The 26,923-nt window shown below is 42.3% G+C and overlaps 1 protein-coding gene and 1 pseudogene across 1 annotated transcript in view; one reads left to right on the plus strand and one right to left on the minus strand.

The window, feature by feature from the left end:
* Positions 1 to 5,107: 5,107 nt before the first annotated feature.
* Positions 5,108 to 26,923, minus strand: part of GOLPH3 (golgi phosphoprotein 3) — a 32,324-nt gene continuing 10,508 nt past the window's right edge. Inside the window, exons 2-4 of the mRNA XM_040977431.1 lie at positions 17,824 to 17,955; positions 14,695 to 14,809; positions 5,108 to 7,024 (exon numbers count right to left, since the gene is read on the minus strand). Of these exons, the coding sequence (XP_040833365.1) occupies positions 6,600 to 7,024; positions 14,695 to 14,809; positions 17,824 to 17,955 (672 nt within the window). The 3' untranslated portion in view covers positions 5,108 to 6,599. The remainder of the gene's footprint in view (positions 7,025 to 14,694; positions 14,810 to 17,823; positions 17,956 to 26,923) is intronic.
* LOC121154601 lies at positions 10,375 to 12,293 on the plus strand (annotated as a pseudogene).

The following is a 26,923-nucleotide window of genomic DNA, read 5'->3' on the forward strand; positions in this document are numbered from 1 at the left end:
TCTCTCCCCCAACTTCCATCATTCAAATAAATAAGTATATTTTTTATAAACTACACTCATAAGTATGGCATATAAGGAGAAGTTTCTCTTTATAGATATTCCTGGTAATGGAGTAAGAAAATATCACCCTTGAACCCCTCCCCCAATACATCACAGGATCTAAGAACTACACAGCAAGATTGTTACTGTCAGAAAAGCTCAGATCTCAGCACTATGGACCTCCTGGCACAGCACGTTACACCACCACCCACAGGGCTGGCATTCCATGTGAGTATTCAAGTGCCAGTTGCTTTATTTCTGATCCAGCTCCCTGCTAATATGCCTGGGAAAGCAGAGCAAGGTGACCCAAGTACTTGGGTTCCTGCCACCCATGGTAAGAGACCCAGATGGGGATCCAGGCTACAGACTGCCACCTGGCCGAGCCCTAGCCATTCACAGTACTTGGAAGGAAGGTCTGTAACCCAATCTTTCGATTTCCACTCTGCCTTTCAAAGAAATAAATCTTTAAAAACAGTAGGCCACACAGCCACCTAGGAAGTAGTGTTACCTGTTATGAGCCAACCTGAATCCGAGAAAGCCTCTGGAACCGATCACTGATTCTCTGGGAAATAAAGAAGTGAGAGGAACACATGACATTACACTGGCAGAAGCAATCAGTAAAATCCAAACTAGAGAACACTTCAGGATAAATGCTCCAAATTTATCGACAAATACCTTGGCAAAGGAAAATCCAGAGAAACCCAAGAGGATGAGCCTATGGATGAAAAGAAGCTGAGACGACAATCAAATGCAAAAACAAAGTGCAGGAAGATGCACGCCAGGGCCAGCTGAGCACTCAGAGAGTAACCACTTCTACCTCCAGGCCTCCGGGAGGGATGTGGGCCTACCTGCCCCAGCATCATTCTCCAACCTGCAGCTCTGTGTGGTTTCTCGTGTGTATTTTAACAATTTCATGAAATGTTATACACAATAACCCTTTTCACCTATTTAATCCTACCTCCCCTAGATAAATACACACATATGTATATATACACCATTTATATATATATATTTATACACACACACACACACAAACTTCTCACTGGCAAGATAATCACTAACCCCATGCTCAGGTAATGTACCTCACTTTTCTTCAAATTAAAGGAAAAGAATAACTTCCCATACACAGCTCCAAAGACTGAGGAAACAAACTGGATTACAGAGATGAGGCTAAGTCCTCGTAAATACATACATACAAAAACCAGTACTCAGGAAAAAAATCTCAAAAAAGATAGGACAATTATACTCAGCTTCTCAGTAATTAAAATAACTTCATTCTCCTCTACCAGAATTCTCAAACACCACAACTGATGACACCTTGTATAATCAGCCAAGAGTGCAGAGAGACCAGCGATCACATTATAGGTCAAAGTGGAAGTGTTAGGAATCAGAAAACAATCTGACCTCATCACCTGCATTTCCAAAGCATATTTGGCCAAATATGTATCATTTAACTCCTCCAACAGAAATAAAAATACAAAGGTTGGGCCTGGCGGCATGGCCTAACTGCTAAAGTCCTCACCTTGAACGCACCGGGATCCCATATGGGTACCAGTTCTAATCCCGGCAGCTCCACTTTCCATCCAGCTCCCTGCTTGTGGCCTGGGAAAGCAGTCAAGGACAGCCCAAAGCCTTGGGACCCTACACCCATGTGGGAGACCTGGAAGAGGTTCCTGGTTCCTGGCTTCAGATCGGCGCAGTATCGGCCGTTGCGCTCACTTGGGGAGTGAATCATCGGACAGAAGATCTTCCTCTCTGTATATCTGACTTTGTAATAAAAATAAATAAATCTTTAAAAAATATATATAAAGGTAGCAGCCGTAACAATGAAAAACTACAGGATGTGGACTGAATCTGGACATTCCTCAGGTTAAGTTCAAGTACACATCAGTGTTTAAATGAGTTATGGCATCATTGTTAAAACAGGCATAAACTACACAACTACATGAGTCTAACTCATTTGGGGCTGAGAAAGCATTGAACCATGTTACCATCAACTTGGCCTCACTGTTAACCCCTGATGAAGGGCACTGGCTTGTTCCGGCTCAGTCTGTGAGGCTCACAGTAGGAAGACCAGGTAGGCCATACCTGTTCGGCTTCTTGTGTCATTGCTGGCAGAATCCCAAAGTGGCACAAAGCATCATGTGGCAAGTGACAGTGACAGCAGTATGTTGTGTTTTTATAAAGCTGCTGGGATTTAATCCTAAAATGCCCACCCCAGTTACTTCTCAAACTCAAACCTGCTTCCCCCACTCCACTCACACTGTAATTGGAGTAAGTTCCCAAACCCTACTCATACCTCTTTAGCACCATCAACCTCCTTAGGAGCCAAGCTTTTACTGTACGGGCCTCTGGGGCACATTCAACATTCAGGCAAACAACTAAACCACAGCACCATCACATGTTCTTCAATCCACACACCAGGAAGTAATGAACACCACCACCACTGTACTGGTGATGTTTAAAAGTATCTGACATTGACTGTGAACTCACAAGACTAGGCATATCGTCCTTGGACTCAAAGGCTGAGAAGTACTGCAAATGCCCTCATTTGTTGATCACAGTAACCTGGATGAAAAGTGTAAAGCAACAGTATTATCTGATGACAAATAAAGTTAGGATGCGGAAGCCAGAGTTAGAAAACAGCAAATTCATAAAGCAAACAGGAGCAATACCCCCAATTCAAATGACTATTAAATTTTTAAGACTTGGAATGTTGCCCACATAACCATTCCAAGATTTCAAAAGCTCTAGAATTTCAAACATTTCTGGTCTCAAGCATTTCCAGTAAGCAAATGTTCAACCTATAACTCACATAAACTCATGACTGGTGAGACCCACGCTCTGGAGAAGGGCAGTTGTGCCTGTAAGCAGTACGTCCTTATCCTCAACAGCCTGGGTGACACTACTTGTTGATCCTGCACTGCCACTCCACCAGGGAGACACCAGCCTCTTTCATTTCATTCAAGGGTTTGCTATGCTTACAGCATTGTACCCACCTGCTCACAAGCAATGAGGATGGTTGCCAGGTGGAAGCAGAGGCCATTGTTCCATCTTGCTTTGGTACTCCAAGGGCTTCCTGGCCATCTGATAACACAATACTGCTTTCTTCCAAAGACACACAGAAGTGATCATTTTTTTTTGTATTCCCCAAAAGAAAAGTCTCTAACAAGCATATATGGTATTAAAGTAGGATGTCCTTTTATGTTTTTATTCCACATCACTATGAGAACTTTTGCATACCTGCTATTCTGCTGTGTACACTAGAAAAAGGATACTCCTCCTACCATCCAAATAACAAAGGAAAAAATTTGAATGCCATCACGGTTGTTCAACCACTTTGGGAGTAAAAGGCCGAAGAATTACTACATAATCTGAGACTAAGTAAATCAAATCAAAATTACTGGGGTTTGGGAAGGTCACGATGTCCCACAGAGGGCAGGTACTTGGCTCGGGGAGTTAAGATGCTGCCTTGTTGCCCACAGCCCATGTCAGAGTGTCTAAATTCAAATCCCAGCTCTGCTTCCAACTCCAACTTTGCACTAATGTATCTCTTCAGAAGCAGAAGTTGATGGCTCCAATACTTGGCTCCACGCCACCCATGTGGGAGAACTGGGTCAGGTTCCTTGGCTCCTGCCTTCATTCCCACCCAGCTCCAGCTGCAGCTGCTGTGGGTATTCGCAAAGTAACGCTGGAGAGAAAGCTCTCTCGGCCTTTCAAATACATAAATAATTTTAATGAGATATAAAACATGTAAGTAGGTACACCGCATACATTTAGTAAACTTCTGCTCTTACTAAACCAGGTCACTTTAGACAACACTCAGACGACAAAGGAGAAAGCTAAAAGACACAGTGACTACCAAATCTTGACACAGCAGCGATGTATACAAAGTCAAATAATTCCTGCTTTTAAAAAGCATGGTGACAAGTCTTCCATAGGAAAGAGCCCTAGGTAACAGCTGCCCCTTCAGATGTACTGTTTTTCTCCAGTAGGAATATGAGAATGGCTAGAAAAATTCAAGAAGTTGCTTGGGACACCCACATGCCATGCTGTATCATTGCGCCTTGATTCCAATCCTGGCCCTGCTTCCTGCTGCAACACGCAGCCTGAGAAGCAGCAGGAAGGCTCCTGGCTACCCACACGTCAGACCTGAACCAAGCTTCTGGGGTTCAGCCTGGCCCAGTCTCAAACACTGAAGACACTTGAAGAATAAACCAGCAGACAGAAACACTCTGTCCTCTCAAATGAATAAAGCAAGCATTTATTAAATAATAAATCTTTACCTTTAAATTTTCACAGAGAAACAGAGGCTAATTTTAATCTAAAAACACTCTTGAAATCTCAGTATTTCTTTTCACAACACACATCTTTTCCATATCTCTTTGAAGACCCCCTTTTATACATACACATGGATTTCAAATTTTTTTGCATCAAAATAAAGCATCTTTTCATTCCATTTTCCATGAACTTTCTGAAGTATGAGCAAAGAAACAAGTTCTGATGTTGAGGATACACACTGTATCGACACACACACAGCAAATTAAGGTGAAGCCCAGCTCCACTGGGACGGGAGCAGCAAGGCCGCCAAGAGCGAAGAACTCGGGAGACCCAGTTTTGCCTCCTAGCTCTTCAACACAGAGATCTGCACCCAATCAACTCCAATACCCTGGTTTCAGTTCATAGTAATACATTTTGTGGGAAGAAATTATTTCTGCATTTAATTATCACTAGTGTCACTTTTGGAAGCAAAGGTGGTTACTTTTAATAGCTAGGAAAGCCTTCTGCGTGCATTACCACAGCTCAGCCCACAGCTGGCTGCCTACTTTGGAGTTCTGCTGGAACACAGCTGGGCTCATTTATTTCTACTACCTATGCCTTCATTCAACAGTCAAGTGGCTTCAGGACACCTTATCTGGCTCATGCGGTCTAGATTTATATGCTGGCTCTTCAAGAAAAGTTCTGCCAAACATGCAATGAAATATTAAGGTAACATACTAAATAAAATCTTGATTTGAAAGAAACAGTGAATACAAAACCACAAATGACATGCTTGCTCTGATTCAGGCACTTTCAAGATCATAGTTTATTTATTACGTCAGATAAAAAGATAGTATACATATTAAGGAATCCCTTCAAATTCAACTCTAGAGTTATACACCATCTAGTACTTTTGCAATGAATGTTAACCGAAAAAATCTTGACACCTGAAAGCCCCACTAGTAACATCAACTATGGAAATACAAAATTTGATATTTGATTTGTTCAATGTATAGTATTTACATTATGAAACCAATGATGGTACAATAAACAGTGATAGAGTAAAAATAAACTTGAAAAAGCAAAGGTTTATAGTCTTACAATGTGCTGATCATCATAATTGCATATAAAAATTAAAACATAGCAGAGCTTTCTGTTACAAAATTCTTAATCATCTGAGCTGTAATCATTACTTGCTAACAATTTACATGCAACATCTGCTAGAACTGACACTCATTTTCTCCCCCAACAAAGTGTGAGTAGATAAATGACATTTCAGAGCAGACATTAATTTACTTGTGGACAGAAAAAAGGGGAAAAATAACTGTACTCAAGATTAGTACTGGTCACAGCCTCTTCCCTACAGAAATTATAAAAGGAGTTAGGACCTCCCAAAAGAAACTGAGAAAGAAGATGCATAGGCAAAAAGTACCATGAATGGCATAACTCAAAAAATCCCAAGACCAATAGGACCCACCTCTTTCTCTCTCCTTCAACGAGAGGTCTACTTACCATCAGAGAGCAGTGCTGAGGCAGGGGAGGGGCACCAGGTGCACAACTAATGAAATCTTACAAATACTGAGATGGGGCAGGGGTAGCCAGAGAAGGGCCAATTTATATCTACTCCAACTAGAACTATATACAGCAGAACTGGAATGCAGCCCATCCCACACTGGCATTGTGAAACAATTGGACCTTTATGATTTAATAGTTAAAATCATAAGTAGTATGATAATACAATAGATTTACATAGGAAGCAAAATCCAAGGGGGACTTTATATTAAGTATTTACTGTGCTGTTTCAATTTAAAAATAATTTTGCAAAGTATACATCTCAACTGAGGTCTATGTATAAAATGTCCTAATAGATACAGATATTTACCTTTGGTGAGTAGAAGGCCGTGCTGTGACTTCTGTGTGAACTGTAGGCAGAGCACTAGATGGACGTGCACATGTGGGCAACTCAAGCTGAGGGAATGCAAGAGCTGTACATGTGAGGAGGCCAGAGGTACTGTGAGAGCCAAAGTACCAGAAACCCAAAACAGGCAGCAGTGAGAACGACAGCAGGGACTGGAATGCCAATGTGGCCGTTGGATGGTTTTAAAACATAAAGAGGAAGGAAGGCCTCTCGTACCAGCAGAATCCTGCATACATACAAAAAAGAAAGTGCCACCCACCATTTCCTAAAACAAAAGCCAGTTAGAGTATGGGAAAGTACAAACTGCAGAAAACCAGAAGTCAATAGAAGAAAAAACTACTGGTTTACATGAAGGAAAGAATGTTCGTTCCACATTGAGCAGTTACTTAGTGAATGCCGCCACCACCGCCCACAGAACCTCGTTGGTGTTGGCCTTCAGACATTCCACTTCTGGGTCTAGATCGAGAAGCTGCCGCACCCTCTTGGTGGCTAAATCATATTGCTCGTCCAGAAGAGGAGCAAAAGCATTCTCCAGGACATCCGAGGCATGGGCTAAGTAAATGAGGGCCAGCAAACGCTTGTCCATGCGATGAGGGTCATTCACCCACTTGTCAAGAACAGCTTCTTGTACCTTCTTAATGAGACGTTGCTTAATGTTGTTGTTGGTGAGTGGATGTGTTGTCATGTCAAAAAGCAGAAAGTTCTGTTTCTCTGTTGTCAATACACCCTTTTCCACCAGGTTTTTAGCTAAACGTTCCCGGACATTTCTTAACTGATAATGCAATTTTAATGGGTTCCAAGTTTCACCTACACAAAAGATGTTTAAAGTTAGATATGATGAGCATGGCCCAATAATTCTGCAAAACTTCACTACAATAAAAGTGAATTTTTCTCCTCCCCAAGTTGAACATGAACCTCTTCAGAATCAGGCCTTCGGCAAAGCAGCCACATTCAGACCAAACTGAAAGCAGTCTCCCACCCAGCATCCTCCCTGGTTAGGGTGCAAAATGAACCAGGTATCAGATTACGCTCTAACTCCCTACACCTAATGCAAAAAGCAGCCCAGGACTAGGGAATCTTTTTTCTGTCAAGAGCCATTTGAATATTTTAAACATCACTCATAAGACATATAAAAATCATCAACTTAAAATTAGCCCGCTATAGATTAGACCACTGACTTTGTGTTTTCTATGTCCTACAGGCCAGGCATTCCCCACCCAACAAAGACAAAGACTACAACTTCCCGATCTGCTATTCCTGAAACTGTCATGTCTATGCAGCCTACGGCAGGAAGCCTTCTTTTAGCCAGTCGAGAATTTGGTAACAAAAATGTTTTTGTAATATTTCTTATTTGAAAGTCAGAGAGTTGCACAGACAGGAGCAGGAGTGACCTTCCATCTGCTGGTTCTCTCTCCAGATGGCCACATGGGTAAGGATGGACCAGGCTGAAGCCAGGAACTTCTTCCTGGTTTTCTACAAAGTTCCCCACAGTCCACTGCTTTTTGCAGGCTATTAGCAGAGAGCTGGACTGGACTCAAACTGATGTACATACGGGGTGCTGGCATCACAAGTGGAGCCTTTACCCACTATGTCACAATGCCAACCCCTCTAATTACAAATTGTAACTTGAACTATCAGATGCAGAAACTAGTATCTGAAGATGAGAACAGCCTAAAGACTGTACGGGCAGTGATCTCTACAGAAGGCATAAAATGATACACCAAGTCATGAGCACTTCCACTTTTTCCTTACTTCAAGAGTTGCACCTATTTACAACTCACTGGGTGGGACACGAAGATTGGTTGCTCCTCACCAGGGTACTGAGGATTTCTCTGCACACCCCTCCTAAAACCATTCACCTAAACTGTTGACATATGTCTTGTTACAGTTTATAGAGCTAGACTACCCGAAAAACAGCCAGGTTCTGCAAAATCAGGCTTCAACACTATGAACTGCTAAATACTAAAATTAAAATAGACATGAGACAGCTGAATAGTAATCTATAGCCATTTTAAGGTGTATAGAACCCAGCTGTATATAAACTAATAATTGTAATGTCAATGTAGAAGTCATAGGATGTGGTTCAGAACTTGTACTCTGTTTTTTGTTGTTGTTGTATTCTCTCTCTCTTTGAACATGCTGGCTACACAATATCATGTCAACTAATTCCAGTACGTTATAAATTGCTACTGATGTAATGTCGGGGCTTTCAATTGATTGGGATAATACTCTTTCGGCTGTACCTTCAGACCAGAGACTGTCTCCCCTTGAAACTGTTGAACTTATCTGCACAATAAGATGCTGGACTCTATGCTTTGTAGATGCTTGCAAGGAAAAAAAATCTCAACTGAATTTGATCTGTGGTAATGCAACAAGATGGAAGAATCCACCATGGGGGGGGGGGAGCAGGTTTTGGGGAGGGGAGGGGGGAATCCCAGTGCCTGTAAAACTGTGTCTCATGATGCAATGTAATTAAAAAAAAAAAAAAAAAAAGAGTTGCACCTGCCGGGACTTCACATGTGGAATGAATGCTGAATCTGTCAGCTGACTGCACATCATGACAGCTCTAACTGGAGAGCTTACCCAAAAGGCCTTGGACACGATCATGGATTCATCTGCACTGGGGATCAGTGGATCATATTCTCTACTTTTAATGAAATAAACCATCATCAAATGGGCCAAGCAGTCTTAAAGATTCCTGCAGGAGGGCCTGGCGGCATGGCCTATCAGCTGAAGTCCTCACCTTGAACACACCGCACCGGTTCTAATCCCAGAAGTTTCACTTCCTATCCAGCTCCCTGCTTGTGGCCTGCAAAAGCAGTCGAAGCTGGCCCAAAACCTTGGGACCCTGCACCCGTGTGGGAGACCTGGAGGAGGTTCCTGGCTCCTGGCTTCGGATCGGCACAGCACCAGCCATTGTGGTCATTTGGCGGGGGGGGGGGTGTGAATCATCGGACAGAAGATTTTCTTCTGTCTCTCCTCCTCTCTGTATATCTGACTTTGTAATGAAAATAAAATAAATCTTTAAAAAAATAACAAATCTTTTAAAAAGATTCCTGCAGGAGAAAACTGCAATGGAAGGCAACACTACTGCCCTGAACATGGGGTGAGTGGGAAGCATTACAAGCTTCTCTTACACTCCAATGTAAAAAAACCTGCTAAGAGCATGATCAGAAAAAAAAAAAAGCCTAAAAATCGGCAAGAAAATCTTGTATATAAGGTATGTTATCAACAAAAAGTGTACACTTACATAAGTGTAAAGTCTCCTTTACGGCCCTGCTTGCTAAGAATGAAGTAAACATATTTTTAAAATAATCTCAAAAGCAAATTATTTTACCAGAGAATGTCCTCATAACAGGACTAATTTAAAAATTGTTTAGAAATGAGAAAAATGACATTTTACTTATCAATTTCTGCATCCAATTACTTTGAAACAATTACTTTAAATAGCAATGTTTGAATACGAGGGAAAAAATGACAACAAACGTATGCAAAAGCTGCTGTACGTGACAGCGGAGAGGAGGAGCAAGACAGCACAGCTTCCCCCTCAAGGAGCTTACACGCCCACGGAACAGCACGGAACCACACGAGCCCTGCCCAGCAGCAGTCTCAGGCCGTCCTCCCAAGAGCGGACTCGGGCTGTACAGCTAAGGGAGCCCACAGGACTTGCTCTGCTCAGCGGGACATGAGCCACCCGAGGCTTCCAAGCCCAACTCCGCAGCCTAGAACCACTGCAGATGCTGCTGCTCCTTACACTGCTGCAGACGGTGAGCCTGACCAGACAAGGGAGGAGGCCACGCTGCGTAAAGCCCCGGGTCCTCGAGGCTGCACACAGCTTCAGTCCGAGAGCAGGTGAAGGAGTTCTGATTCGGAAGGGGGCTCTGAGGAAGAATAACATCTCACTTAGTATTTGCTTAGTCTTGAAGAGCATGAAACTACTCCCAAAGCCATGACTGGGGTTTCTGCCTCTTTTCACTTTAAATGTGGGTATCTTTTACGAATAATCAAAACCAGCAAAAGCCAACATCATCAGGCCAGCATTTTAAAACCAAGAAGACATGAAAAAGAGAGATTTAACCCTACTGTATTTCAACACTGTATTATTCAAGGTTCAACTGAAACTGGAACAGGTTGGCAAGCAGTTGCTACATTTCCTGATGACTCTGGAGAAAAACTTGATTACTAGCAATACACACAAATACTCTGACATTCTGGTGGCAGGTGCAATGCTGGCCCCAGGTAAAACATTGGCAGATGTTCCTTCGGGACTAGGGAGAGGAGCTTCTTCTGGTCCTTACTTAGTTCCAGCTATGGATCCCCACCCTCTCTTGCAATGACCATCAGGATCACCCCGGAGCCCTCCCCGCCAAAAAAAAAAAATAGAACAGAGAGTCAGAGAAATACAAGGAAAGCTTAGAACCAAACAGGAAGCAGTCAGCATGGATCCCCATATACCTTACTAGATAAGACACACCTCACTAGGGTATGGAAGATTTCTCTGCACACCCCTCCTAACACTGTTCTGCACCTCAACTGTTGACAAAGGCCAGGTTAGATTTATAAGCCAGTTTAAGACTATCCTAAAATCCACCAAGTTCAGCAAAATTATGAGTCAACACAATAAACAGCTAAATACTAAAACGAAAACAGACACAAGACAGCTGAATAGTGCCCTATAGCCACTTTAAGGTGTATAGCAGCCGGTCCTCAGTACAAACAAAAATTAAAGTGTCAATCAAGTAATCACAGGAGATAGTTAAGAACTTGTACTATTATAACATATTGATAACTCAATACTATGTCAATTAATTCCATAATGTTGTAAATTGTTGTTGATGTTGTGCTGGGGCTTCTAATTGATTGGGATGATATTCTGGCAGCTCTACCTTCAGATCAGAGATCTCCCCAAGAAACTGTTGAATTTATCTGGACAATAAGATGCTGGACTCTGCTTGGTATATGATTGCAACAAAAGAATCTTGACTTAATTTGAACTGTAATACTGCAACTAGGTGGAGGAATCCACCAAGGGGGGAGGGCACGGGGAGGGGATGGGGGAATCCCAGAGCCTATGAATCTGTGTCACATAATGCAACGTAATAATAAAAAAAAAAAAAAAATTGGCAGATGACATCATGTGTACACATGTAGATCCTAGAGACCAGGAAGCACTTGCTCCAGTTTTTACCAAGTTACTCAGGCACTACAAATATTAGGAGAAAGGTTTGAAGATGAAGTAAAAAGGCCACTGCCCTTTGCCTCTCTTAAAGTGTTTCTCAGTCATGGAAGAACAAGCTGGCTACATTGACTGGTGTTCTTCGGCTAACAGGATGTATCCATTCTCAATAACTTTATAAAGAGATTTCAGTTCAAGAACGGGTCTCAGCAGTTTTTGCTGTAAAGCTCTTTAATAGATAATGAAAAAGAGTGCAGTAGCTCAAGGCTTTGGAAAGTCAGCAGGGACAATGGACTGATGGAGACCTTTCCTGCCAGCAAGCAAAACACTGAATACTTCCAAGTATTTTACTGAAGCAGGCTTCAAGAAACTTTCAGAAACATATTCAGAATCAGCAAACCATAGGAGCTCATAAAGAGCTCCAGAAAGAACTTGAACAGATGTCTCATGATGATCAATTCAAGCATATCATATTATATATCAAGAATGGGATAGAAAAATAAAGCTTCATCATGAAAAATAAAGAATTTTAAATACATACACACAAACAATAGCATCCCAGAACCAGCTGTCATTGGGCTAGTCTGGTCAAGTGTAATGACACCATAGAATGCAACAGGAGAGAGGGGCTTGCAGCAGAGCAAGCCGACAGCTCTTGAGCGCTCCCGACCCGCCTGCTGTCAGCCCGAGCAGACTGTTCGTGGAGATTCAGCAATATGGCTGTGGCAACATTCATCCCATCAAAGTCTTTCAGAACAACTGGCACTTTATAGCGCTTAAGTCCTGAGTGAAGAACTCATTCCAAAGTGGTATAATGACACAAGCGCTGCAAAGAGGGAAAGTGTCTTCCTTTCACAAACAGAAAAAAGATTACAGAATGGCTCAAAAACTAAAGAATAACAAAAATCTGAAGCTGAATTTCCAAACTATTCCCCAGTAAAGCAAAGAGCACTTGTAAATAAACCAGCATGCTTCACATGTCCTGGTTCTCATACCTTCTACCTCCCTACATCAAGCACGATGTAAGGGCTTTCATGACAAATTTCATTTTAATGGTTCCTATGGCTACTGGAAATGCTGGGTTTACTCACTAAAACCATGTTTTAAGTAGCTATACAGTTTAATCTTCTCAGCTATCTTCTACCTCCTGTATTTTCTACTGTAATACTGTAATTAAAGGCTTTCCACAATTAACAACTCACTTTATTCCCTGGGTCTTTTACAAAAAGTTATCAATATGATCTGGTTAGCAACTTATAAAAATTCTGTTTGCTGAGCCCAGCAGAGTAGCCTAGTGGCTAAAGTTCTCACCTTGCATGCACCAGAATCCCACATGGGCACTGGTTCATATCCCAGATGTTCCAATTCCCATCCAACTCACTGCTTGTGGCCTGAGAAAAAAGTAGAGGATGGCCCAAAGCCTTGGGACCCTGCACCCACGTGGGAGACCTAGAGGAGGCTCCTGGCTCCTGGCTTCAGATCGGCTAAGCTCCAGCTATTGCAGCCACTTGCGGAGTCAATCAGCGGATGCAAGTTCTTCCCTCTGTCTCTCCTTCTCTTTAAATCGGACTTTCCAAAAAAATAGATTTTAAAAGAAAAAAAAAAATTCTCCTTGCCAATTAAACCATAACAACTCCCAAAGTCTCAAAAGGCAACAATTTTTTGTGATAATTTGGACTGCCCAGAGCCCTATTTGTCAATCATCTCATGCACTTAACTGAATTTTGACATGAGTGTTTGCATGTTTCCTTGCAGTTAAATCCTAAATGCCCTTAAACTCAACTGTTTGCTGTTGGCTTACATCTTTCATGAAGGCATAGAAAACTAATTTGAGAAGTATGAGATCATATGTGGTAATGAGCGGTGAGAAGAAATATGTGTTTTTTTCATCTTGGGAAACTTCTGCATTCAGCTTGTATCTTTACAGGCAAAACAATCTTTTCATAAACAGTTTTCAAAGTATCTTGTATAATAAGGCTGGCTGTCTAAAATATTCTATGCTCAGAATACACTTAGATTGATCGGTAAGGACTTACAAAGTTTATGAGCAAATTAAATAATTAATGTGGGCCTGGAGTGACAGCCGAGGGGCTAAACCCTTGCCTTGCATGCACAGGGATCCCATACAGGCACCAGTTTGTGCCCTGGCTGCTCCACTTCCCATCCAGTTCCCTGCTTGCGGCCTGGGAAGGCAATAAAGGCTGTCCCAAAGCCTAAGGACCCTGGACCCATGTAAGAGACCTGGAAGAAGCTCCTGGCTTTGGACTAGCTCATCTCCAGCCGTTGTAGCCACTTTTGGAGTGAGCTAGCAGACAGAAGATCTTTCTCTCTCTCCTCTCTCTAAATCTGACTTTCCAATAACAATAAATAAATCTTTAAAAAAAGAAAAGATTGATGCACTAAACTCAGTGAAGATATTAAAGCTCAGTATGGTTGATTTGGGGATCCAGATATAGTAAACATTTCCCACTGGTTTACAGTATTGATTTATAAAGAATGAGCGCAATGACTATCCTGTACTCCCATCTGGTTGTATCAGACCAGCTTCATTTTTTTAACATATTTAGAGATTGCTCAAGCATATGGCTAGTCACATACCCCAGTTTTTAATTGCCATGAGCTAAATATTCCATAGAGCCAATTGTTTTAATGGCTACCTTTTAATTACCTTTCTTTTCTTGCAGTATGTACTCATTAGGGAAAGAAATGTAGTGATTTTTCCTTCTTTGGTGGAAAATTGGTATAACACACTAATATGGGTTGAAGCCACCAGAGGCTGAGTGCAGAGAGCCCCTCTGAAAGGTGTCGTTATCAAGAACCAAGAATTTGGTGTTTAAAATTAAGTTCATCTTGAAGAACATGTAATGTAATATGAAATAAAGTGCCAAGGACTTTAAGAGCATGATTAACGGATACCACTGTGAATGGGTGAAGTTGTTCAATGAGTAACTTCCATAGTTGTGTGCAGAGGCAAAACATTCACTGGATTTTTAGCAAAGCAATTTGCTTTTCTCCCATCCGAGCACTAACCAGGCCCGACCCTGCTTAGCTTCCAAGATCAGACAAGATCAGGCACGTTCAGGGTGGTATGGCCGTAGACCAACCTGCTTTTCTAATCACAGTCCTCAAAGGGCTATTTTCTTAAAGTTGATCCTTATACTTTTAAAAAAAAAGCCATTGTTTCTCCTTGTCACTACTGTCACCTTTAAGTCTGCCTAAATAACTAAACAAGCTTTCTGGTTGTTTTGTAACAAAATCTTTCAAACAGAATTTGCCTTTTGGTTTACACACAGCAGCTTACCACTAAGCAATTCAATCCAGTTCTGGACGGTTTCCGGAGGCTGCGTCTCCTTGACGTGCTTCAGGGCTTCGTCCAGGAGCACATCCCCCGTGGGAGCATCCGATTTACAGATCACCTACAACAGAAGCAACAACAACCAAATGACCCACTGATGCCTACCTGGCTTCTGTGAGCTTTTTCCCCTCAAAAGATTTTCTTATTTATTTGAGAGGCAGAGCAACAGGTAGAGTCACAGTTCAAGACTTCCCTTGACTGGTTCACCCTGCAGAAGGCCAAAACAGGCAGGTCTGGGACAAGCCAAAGCCAGGTGTCTGAAAATCCATTCTAGTGTGTCATATGTAGAGAGACCCAAGCACTTGGACGTTGTTCCACTGCTCTTCAAGGAGTATCAGCAGAGAGCTGGATCAGAAGTGCGGCAGCTGGGATTCAATCCAGTGTCCGTGTGGGGTTCCAGCACCACAGGCGGCGGCTTGACTTACCAAGCAACAATGGCATCCTCAACACCTGCTCTGACTCAACCACTATGCACATAAAACTTGGTCAAGTGCTCATGCAATAACAAAGCTTGTATTTCAAATAATTCTACAATAAGAAAATCCAATAGTTAATCTAGCTAAATCGACTACAATCAAGAATAAAAATGAAACTGCAACAACTGCAGTTCACTAAAATTTTGTTCATTGTTGAACCTTTGACTAGATGCTCCAAAAACCAATTTTAAATCAGTCCCAGAAACAAATGCAAATATCTGAATTTATACATAAAAGTGAAATTTAACAGCTATATTTTTTATTTAAGATTTTTTATTATTATTATTGAAAAGGCAGATTTACAAAGCTTTGTCCACTGGTTCACCCCCCAAGTGGTCGCAACAGCCAGAGCTGAGTCAATCTGAAAGCAGGAGCCAGGATTCTCCTCCAGGTCTCTCACATAGGTGCAGGATCCCAAAGCCTTGGGCTATCCTCTACAGCTTTCCAAGGCCACAAGCAGGGAGCTGGATGGGAAGTGGAGCTGCCGGGATGAGAACCGGCACCCATATGGGTCTCCCACAGTAGGTGCAGAGGCCCAATGACTTGGACCATCCTCCACCGTTTTTTCCAGGCCATTGGTACTGAGCTAGATCAGGAAGTGAAGTAGCCAAGACACAAACCAGTGTCCAAATGGGATGCTGGCTCCAGCAGGTACAAGGCTAGCCTATTACACTACCACACTCACCCCAGCATTATACCTTTAAGTAACTTTAATAAAAACAGGAAAGAGCTTATGGTATTCAAAAAACATGAGTGCCACAATAAAAACCCAACAGGAGAGTTAGAAGGTAAAAGTCGCCAGCAAGTCCACATCTCATTTAAAATTTCTACAAAAATAGAAGCCAGAAATCAGCAGGACTGGGAAAAATATTCCAAAGCCAAAGAATCCATGCATAGTGAATTTTAAAAATCCCCCACATCAGGCACATAATTTGATTTCAAAACACCAGGGGTAACAGAAGATCCCAAATATTTCTAGAGAAGAAAAATAAACACCAGACAAGGAAGAAAATTCAGGAGGCAAACAGCAACTCTATGTGTCAGGTGACAAAGAAAGGTCTTCAAACTTCTGCAGGAAAGTAACACCAACACTCTATTCTCAACAAACTCTCAAAGAAAAGTGACAGACAAGAAAGGGGTTTCCAGACATGTAGAATGTCAAAGAACAGTCTGTTCTCCCCTCCCCCGCAAAAAAGGTGGAAACAATGTGAAAGCCAAGAAACAGGGCTGAAGTCAATAAAAATGTGATAGGAAGTTGTGCGATGAAGCTGTGCAGAGTTGACTCCCACTGGCACCGAGTGTGAGACAGTCAACACTTGTAAATGCTCAGATAGTAAGAGTAACTTTAATGGAGTATTTAACAAAAGAGACATACAACATTAATAGAGGTGAGAGGGAAAAGATCATGATTTACTGACTCCAGAGAAAATAAGAAACCTTGCCAAGACAGAAAATGTCACGGGATGTAACTGTGGAAAATACCTTAACAGTTTTATAACAATAAGCCATCACCTTCACAGTAAGAGTAAGGAGAGAGGCTGGATTGTGGCATGAATACGTCGCTTCGTATCCACTTCCCTGCTAACAGCCTGGATAACAGCAGAGGATGGCCATGGGCCTTAGACCTCTGCACCCACAGGAGAGACCAGGAAGAGGCTCCTGGCTCTGGCTTTGAACAGGCCCAGCTCTGGCTGTGGCAGCCATTTGTGCAGTGAACCAGCAAAAGACCTTTCTGTCCCTCCTCTCTGTAAGTCTGCCTTTCCAATAAAAAACAAAACAAAACAAAAAAAAAAAACTGATATATATCAGTTTTGATCTAAAACCTTTGGATTCATTAGGGAAAAAATAACTCTGAAACACAATGTACTTCGGAAACACAAAGACAGATCAAAAGAGAAAATCTTGAATATGTGAGGTTGTAATTAAAAATTCTGAAACACTGGCCAATAATACCTTATCAGAGAAATGCCAACACAGGCCTTTAACAGGGACAAGACAGATCCAAAAATATTCACAGTCTACGGAAAAGCTCTGCATCCAGGACCAATATCACGAGTGGCACAGGAGATCAAGTCACCACTTGTAATGCCAGCGTCCAATACTGCTTTGCTGAACTGTATCCTAGCTGCTCCACTTCTGACTCCACTCCCTGATAACATGCCTGGGAGAGCAGCAAAGGACGATCCAAGCACCTGGGACCCGGCCACCCACGTGGGAAACCCAGAAGGAGCATCGAATCTACTGCTTTAAGTAAAACTTTAAAAAATCAGTAACCTATGAATGGTAAATTTGCAGCATATTGTTTCCAAGTTGTTTCTTTGACATTATGTCAGGCTTCAAAAATGAGTTTTTAGAAAAGTTAGGAATGTTTAAAGAAAAAGTTGGGAATGTTTTTGAATGTGTAGAGGCAGTGACTATTATTGTTAACAATTACACAGTTCATTGTACAAAGAACCAGGAAACCAAGAATGCAAAAAACACATGAAAATGTATTGCAATAGACAACTTTAAAAGCAACCTCCATATTTAGAGCAGAAATGTTCTTCACTTTAAGCAGTACAAAGTCTTCAGGGTGTGTGTCACTCAGCATTCCTCTTACCTTTCTTGTTAATAGACTTTTACGTCTCATTCCACAAGCCTCTAGTTGCAACCTTCCTCTCAAGGCTAATTCAATTAACATACAGCCACGTAATCCAGATGATATACAGTCATTCCAAAAGGATGTGTAGCCCTGTTAAACAAAGAGAGAGAATAGCTAGTTTATCTTGAATTCATCGTCAAAATCAGAAGTATCTTTAGTAAAAGTCATTTTTAATGCTTTTGCTTATCTTTCCAAAATTAAATACTGGAAAAAATACAGTAGGTGTACATTATTACTCCAGGACTGGCAGCAGGCTTTTCAGCACACATCCCCACACGCTGACTAACCATAGCTGGGGGGCTGGAGGTTTGGAAGCATAGCTCATACTCTACTAAGCAATGTGTCTATCAGGCCCTTTCAAACATTCATGAACACACAGCTTACTTCAGAGCAAAACAACAACAACTACTACTACTATTATTATTATTATGTGGACAAGAAGCTTAGCAAAACAAATAGCCATGTGAGTTCCACGGACAATTAGAACATCAATGTTTCATTAATATTTAGGATAAAAGCACAAGGTTAACTTTGGAATTCACTAGAATACATGTGTGGGTCCATGAACAAAACTGGCTAAACATCTTTAATTTTGAGTAGCAAATATTGAAAGGATCCAACAGGTCTCCAAAGAAAGAATGCAAGGGCAATATCCAAGGGAGAACACCCAGTCACAGAAAGGTGGGTGGACATCTAGCGACCTGAAGATACTGATCGAACACTCATCAGCAGATGAGGTCAGGGCACTCTGCAAGCAAGTACCATTACAAGTATCCTCATTACAAACCCATAAACCTTGCCAACAAGATTGCCAGCTACCAGTTTAAGATAGCTGGTGTTAGCACTGTGGCATAGCAGGTCAGCTCCCACCAGCAACACCAGCATCAAATTACAGGGGCTGGTTCGAATCACGGTTGCTCTCCTTCTGATCCAGTTCTGCCTACGTTCCTGGGAAGGCAATGGAAGAAAGCTCCCACTCTCTCACTCTGTCTGTCTCTTCTTCTCTGTGGAACTAGCCCTTTCAAATAAATAAATCTTTAGAAAACAATTTTGAAATATATATATATCCAGAAAGACTGCCAGATAAAAAATTGAGACATTCTGCTCAAGAGGAAACCTTTTTTTTCCACTCCTGAGAAAATAACTTGAGAAGCTCAAGGGGATAAACAAAAAATAGCAGTCTAAAAATGCCAATTAAAACGTGAAGTAGATGAACACAAACACGGGTTTGAAAGAACCCTTTAAAAGTTTTAAATACTACATGTACAGGCAGTTACAGCACCTCTCCTGAACGCAGTAGCCTTGTGCCTAAAGTTCTTGCCTCACATGCACTAGGATCTCATATGGGCACTGGTTCAGGCCCCAGCAGCCCCGCTTCCCATCCAGCTCCCTGCTTGTGGCCTTAGAAAGCAGTTGAGGATGGCCCAAAGCCTTGGGACCTTGTACCCGTATGGAAGACCTGGAAGAATCTCCTCGTTCCTGGCTTCAGATCAGTTCATCTCTGGCCATTGTGACCTCTCTCTCTTCCTCTCTGTATATCTGACTTTCCAATAAAAATTAAGTTTAGCAAAATTTCTGAAGTAATCTCATTTCTTTCATTCCAATGCCTAAAACTGGAGCACATTTCTCACCAGACGGCACCTTAAAAGAGATATATATCTCACAGTTATTGATCTAAACTAAACACCTGGAGGGGAGAAGAGCCCTATGGTGTACATGTCACAACTGCAGAGCAGTAAAGGAAAAGAGGAGTCCAACTGTCAGTTACTGGAGAACACGTGGTGACTGCATATCCAGATATAGGCACGCCACCAATGAGGACAATTTACAAGGACAGGTCAGAAACAACCACAGCGCATAAAGGACTGTGGAGAAACCACTACTCAAACAAATTACAAGCGCTTGCAGCGTGGGTAGGATGGATATAGTCAAGGTATAAGTGTGTCTATGTCCCAGCAAATGCACAATCAAGTAGACAAGCCAGCCACATAAACATAATTAAAACATGCGGAGAAGACAGTAAAAAACTGGCGATAGTAAGCAGCTTATTTGGCATGAGCAGATGCATGTGCAGCCACACTGTAGAGGGATAAAGAAGCAATCAACTACTCGGGTATGGTACACACCTCTTGTATCTGGAAGTCAGAGTAGTAGTGTTCAAAGTGAGAATGCCAGAGGATCATCAACTGGCTGACGACAGCAGCCACCGCACAGGAAGTCCCACAGCCCACAGATCCAGGGGCCCTCACAGTAGACACAAGCACAGGGACGGCAGAGGACCACAGAACTATCCTGAGCTCTCTAAAAGTTCAAGACTGGGATCCGAAATCCGCTTCAATGATATAAATCCTATCAAGGTCAAGGGCTGCTGTCTCAGGTGAAGCTGGGCCAGGTACCAGAGCCCAGGGGTTCATCAGTTTCACAGTCCAGGGACCATGGTTCACCGATCATTAGTTTCACAGAGGGCAATGGGATCGAGGAAACCTCCAACAGATACCACGTGAAGGTAATGCTGGGTGCAGCTCACCACGCCTCCAACAAATGTGAAAGAACAGAGAGGGATTTGCTAGGAACTCACAATTACTCGACTTGCCATTTAATAATGATCCATTTTCGTATTTAGTAACTACTAGTTAGCAGATGCAGACAGACCTTCCCAATGGAGTGCCAGCTAAGCTCAAAGAGCCCTACTTCGTCCGCTGCTATTCTGAGTCCCCCACATCAGAGACCCAAGACAAGCAACCAGCAGCTAGGGCTAACCTCATGGGGTTTACCAGGAAACAACAGGACACCCAGAAGCAAGGAGGCCATAAAAAGCAGGTACAGCAACAAGGGAGGCAACGAACCAGGGGGCATGCTCTGCATTAGGGGCACAGACCTTGGAAAATCCACCCTTCACTGCACATCTTAGCAATAACCCCAACCCAGCTTTTTCTCAGTGGTAAGACTGATATTTACTTTGATCTCCACTGGTCTAAGTTCCTATTTTCTCTCAAGTGGTTCAACATGGAAGAGAGAAATGGCTCCTGCTTCTCGGATGCCCAGCAGAAGCACTGAAGGGGTTCTCCTCAGCAGTCAAGAGCCAATGAGCTGCTCACTAAGCGCCTTCCCAGAAGCTTGCTGGGATGGCCCACTGGTATTCACACGCTCCTTAACTCCCGCCCCTGTGTGTGGCCTAGAATGATTGCAGACAGACACGACAAACAGGGCACGGCACGGACTAGCCAGCTCTACCACATGTAGTTCAGCGGCCCTGAGTCCCTGCAGGAAACCCAACACTCACGCACCTGAGCCTTCAGAGGAGACGGCACCTCTGACCAACAGCTCCAGTGTAACCTCATGCACACTGTGCACAGGTATCCAAGCACCACTCAGAAACCTAATCACAGAAACGAGGAGACAATGGAGGCTTACTGCTCACCGCTGTTAGCGCCTGTTACAGCTCAGAACACTTAACACAGAGGATGTCCAGGGTTTGAAGAACAGAGACAAGAGAAGTAACAGCTAGAGGCTATGAGGCTTCTGGAGGTGAGGAGAGGTGCTGTAACTGCATGTATATGTAGTATATTCTGGAACTACAGAGGAGCAGTGCTACAGCACAGCTTGTTAAACCACCACCTGCAGCACTGGCATCCCACGCCCACATACTGGTTGGAGTGCTTCCTGCGCCTGGGAAAGCCACAGGGGATGGCCCCTGCACCTGCATGGGAGACCAGAGGAAGCTCCTGGCTTTGCCTGGCCCAGCCCTGGCTGTTGTAACCATTTCAGGAGTGAAACAGAAAATGAAAGATGTCATTCCTCGGACTCTTGACTTTCAAGTAAATAAATCTTTATATTTCAATAAAATTCTTGAGTTATACACTTTGGAAGGGTACACTGAATCAAACGTGGATTTATCTCAAAGCTGCTACCAAAAAAAAAGATACTTAATACTTTTTTTTTTTTGTAAACTCTAACAAATTCTTCAAATTTTCAAAAAAAAATTGTGGAGTGGAAAAGTTTTTGGCAGAAATAACTACAACAGAATGAAGGTGTCTACAGGTAAAGAGTCAAAACATCAGGCAAGAGGAAGCAAAGCAAAACATGTGAACTAGAAAATAAGCAAAACCGTCTACACGTGCAGGTAATGAAACTGGTTACCCAGAAAAATATTATAAACAATGAGGAAATTAAATAAAATAGCAAGATTGCAAAATTAACTGACATCAGCAGCGATCATATACAAATATATAAATTGAGAATGCAGGATTTCATTTGCTACAGCAATAAAACAAATAGACAAAATTCTATAAGAAAACTTTAGAACAATCAGACAGTCATGAACAATGGGAAAAATCTCACTCTTGGGCAAACAAAAATTATGGTTTCCCCTACCTTATAAATGTAATAGGATTCCAATAAAAACATTATTACCCCAGAGTTATCCAAGTTAAAAATAAAATTCCTCAAGCAAAACAGAAAAGGGATATAGCCAGGAAAAATGGGGAAGTGGAAAGAAGTATGGACAGAAATGCATGCTGTCCCACAAAATACTAAAATAGATTCTAAATGTCTTCATGTCACAGGTATATAAACATACAAACCAATGGAATCAGAGAACCCTAAAACGAATTCACATATTCTTAACCAAATGAATTCCAACAAAGATAAAAGAACACAACACTGGATAAAAGACAGTTTAGTCAATAAATGGTGCAGTGGGGATTTGTGGATCTGGGGGTTAACTGTCACCTGTAACACCAACCCCTTTAGGTGCCAGTTCAAGTCCTGGTTACTCCACCTTCGACCAGCTCCAGGTTATTGCGCCTGGGATAGCAGGGGAAGATGACCCACGTGCTTGAGCCCTACCCACATGGGAGACCCAGGTGGAGCTCCATGTTCCTGGCCAACCCAGGCCCAGCCACTGCAGCCATTTAGGGACTGAATTAGCAGAACAAGATCCCTCAAATGTCTCTCCCACTAACTCTGCCTTTCAAATAAACAAACAAATGGTGCCTGGAATATAAAAGCCCATATGCACAAAAAAAGAAATTAGATCTCTTGTACTGCATACATAAAAAATGGAAAGACTTACCAATGAAACTTAAACTAAGAAAACAGGGGAGATGTTTCAGGACATCAGTCTGGGCAGAATTTTTTTTTAGTATGACCCAAAACAAAAGCTTTTACAACAAAGGACTAACAGAATAAAGAGAAAACCTCCAAAATGGGAGAAAATATTTGTCAGCTACTCATATAACATAGACAAATATCCAGAATTTTTTAACATGACAGTTTATCAAAACCATAATCTGGGTGGTTGGCACAGGGGCACAACAGGCTAATCCTCTATCCTTTGGTACTGACAGCCCTTATGGATGCAGGTTCTTGTCCTGGCTGCTCCATTTCTAATTCAACTCTCTCTACTTAGGGCTCAAGAAAGCAATGGCGGATGGCCCAAGTCCAAGGGGCCTTGCACTCACACAGGGGATCAAGGAGCTTTTTGGCTCCTTACTTTGAATCAGCTCAGTGCTGGCTGCTGTGGCCATTTGGGGAATGAATCAGTACATGAAAGAAATCTCCAAAAAAAAAATCCCTCAGATGAAAATAAGTAAATCTTTTGTTTAAAAAAAAAAACCATAATCTGATGAAAAATTTTACAGATGGACACAATATTTCCCAGAAGAGAGATAATGGCCTAACAAATATATGTAAAAGAGTCTGTCACTAATCATCCAAAAAATACTAATCAAAAACACATTGTGGGCTAGTAGTATGACCCAAGTTAGACATCTGCCTGCAATCCAATGCCAGCATCCTTTCTAGGTGCCAGGTGGAGAGCCAGCTGCTCCACTTCCAATCCAGCTCCCTGCTTAATGCCAGAAGGAGGGAAGGGGAGCGCAAGGATTGAGAGAGAGGAGAAGAGAGGAGAGGATCTCCTCCTAAAAATACAACTGCCATACGATGCACGCGGCAATACCACACTGCTAATTCAGCGTGTCAAAGAAACGTGCACTCCCATGTTTACTGCAAAACTGCTCACCACAGCCAAGAGATAGAATCAACCTGTGTCCAGAAACACACAAATGGACAGAGACTATGACATGCATAGAGTGGGACATTCCGCTATAAATAAAATTCTGTCACTTGCAGTAACATAAGCTACAACTGGAAAGTATGGTTAAGTGACATAAGTCAGGCACATAAAAATACTGTATATTCTCATTTACATGTGAAAGTTAATGGGTTGCTCTCGAAGAAGCAGAGAGCAGAGCAGTGGCCAGCAGAGCACGGAACAATGTGGAGGACAGAGGTGAGGAGAAAGGAGAAAACACTAACAGACACACTGACCTACGAGCGGTCACGTGATACTTGACAGCATGTGGATGACTATGGCTGACCTCAACTGAACATTTCATGATCTGTTCTGGATGTTCCTAACACAAAGAACTGGCAGATATGCCTGAGCTGAAACAATTACAAATTACCCTGACACAATCCTTACACATTTTTATATGTACATTGAAATGTCACACTACAGCCCATACACATGTGCAACTACTGTAGTAATTAAAAAAAAAAAAAATGAAAGTGGGACAACAGGACAACTGCTAGGAAAAAAAATTTAATCCACACCTTATTATACACCAAAATAAACTCTAAATGATCACTAATCATCATACTGTAAAACAATATTAAGCATTAGAAAATAAAATAGGAATGAGTGTCTTCACAATTTAAAAATGGGGATAAAACCTCCCAGCAATTCAACAACTAACTTTTTTTTTCTTTTTTTACCAGCAATGTTGGGATACACACTTAAATAAAAGATTGATGGAATTATAACTCCTTATGAAGGATTATACCACTGTAGTAAAATGGGGAAAATCTGTCGGGGGTGGGAATTTGGGGGGAAATCCCAGTCCTTACAAAAATTCCAAAAAAAAAAAAAATATATATATATATATAAAGAAAAACTTTGAGTTAAAATATATATATATTTACCTAAAAGAGTTACACAGATTGGGGGATGGAGAGAGAAATATTTTCATTCACTGATTCACTTGCACAACAACCAGGGCTGTACCAAGAAGGCCAGCAGCCAGAATTCCATCCAGGTCTCCCACACAGGTGGCAGGGGACACAGAACTTGGGCCATCTCCCCCTGCTTTCCCAGCCAAGCTAGCAGGGATCTGATCAGAAGGGGGGTATCTTAGACTTGAACACACACTCATATAGAATACCAGTAGTTTAAACAGCTGTGCCACAATGCATGTGTGTGCTCCTACAGACCATTTTTTAGATTTCCACATCAAGAACCACAAGCCAAAAAATCTAAGATATTTACGTGTTACACATATATCTCGAATTAGTTCCTAAAATACACTCATTTTTTAAAAAATGTAATACTCTTAAAATTCTTATCAGGCTGTCACCAAAAGCCTTGGGCTTTGGCCAGAGCCCAAAGGTGGACGCTGGGAACTCAATCCAGTCTCCTAAGGAGGCAGCAAGAACCAAGTCGCTTGAGCCAGAAGCCTGAACTTCATCCAGTTCTCCCAAGTTGGTGCAGGTGCCCATGCACTTAGGCCACCAGCTGCTGCCTCTCCTGTCACATTAGTAGGGAGCTGGATATGAAGTTGAATAGCCAGGACTCAAACCAATGCACATAAGGGATGCTAGCTAGCACAGCAGGCAGAGGCTTATTTAACCCACCGTACCACAATGTTTTTTGTTTACTCTGCCTTTTTAAGTACATAGAATAAAAGGTGTAAGATTGTAAAAGAAACCAAGATGTCGAAATATCAGAAATTTATGACAGATGTGTTCAACCGCACATTATAAACAAGGTCTAGCGGCATATCTAATAACTACTGTAACTCGTAACAAGCAGAAACAACATTGTGAGACCTTTGCTTTAAAAGGATCTGAAACATGTTTTCAGACACTGTTAAAACTCCCCTGGCTTATTTCCTGCATCACCGCACTCCATGCAAAGTAGGGCAAATTTCCAATGAACGGATAAAAGTGTCACCAATGAGCCTGCTGATCTTGCAATTCCTGAAACCAAACACTGAATGACTCCTAATGCAATGATCGTGCCAACACACACCACTATCTAACAAGCACTCTTGCTAAAAAGTGGAACCCAACTTGGTTACCACAAAAAAAGACAGTGATGGCAGAAGAGCAGGCCTGAGCAGGAGAAGGGACTGTGCCCAAGGGCTCCTGAGCAGGCATGTGCCTTGTGAGGGCGGGGAGATATGCCCAAACATACCACGAAGGATGCCAAACTTGGCACCCACTACTGGGCACTGGACAGAACCATGCCAGTGAGTGAACACCACAGCCCAAACATTGTGTCTTGCTGGAGCTGCTACAAGGAAACAAAACTAAGCTAACAGCTCCTTCTAAATATTTCAAATGACAAAAGAAAGCCCTCCACTTCTTATGGATTTGTTAATTAGCAAAAGGGTAACACTACAGATTGAATGTTCTGATGCCACAAAATTCTCATGCTGAGATCCTAACCCCCCCTAAGGAGATGGTATGGAAAGCGGCGTGGATAGGAGAGCAATCATGGATGCAGCACCCTCATAAGCAGCAGGCACATCCTGAAAGACACCCCACAGCACCTTGGCACCTCTGTCCTTTGAGGACACACGACAACCATCAGACACTGAGGCAGCAGACATACTCGTGCCTTTACCTCGAATTTCCAAGTATCCAGAACATTGGGAAACAAATTGATGTTCTTTATAAGTTTCTCAGTCTATGGCATTGTTACAGCAGCCAAAAGGCCTAAAACATATAACCAACCAGCAAAACACATAAATACACACGTTACTAGTAGCAGCTAAGTTACTGTTGTCCCCAAGTTACTTTTAGGGAGCCAGTTGTACACACAGTAGGCTAAGCCTCTGCAGAACTGGCATCCCAAATGGGCACGAGCTCAAGTCCCAGCTGCCCCACTTCTCCCGGCTCACAGACTGAGAAATCAGTGGAGGGCGGCCCAAGTACTTAGGCCCTTGCACCCACCAGGGAGAGACAGAAGCAGCTCCTGGCTTCCATCTTCAGATAG

This window comes from Ochotona curzoniae, unplaced genomic scaffold, assembly GCF_017591425.1.
Source record: "Ochotona curzoniae isolate NIBS_2020 unplaced genomic scaffold, NIBS_Ocur_1.0 contig_2754, whole genome shotgun sequence".
Taxonomy (NCBI): Eukaryota; Metazoa; Chordata; class Mammalia; order Lagomorpha; family Ochotonidae; genus Ochotona; species Ochotona curzoniae.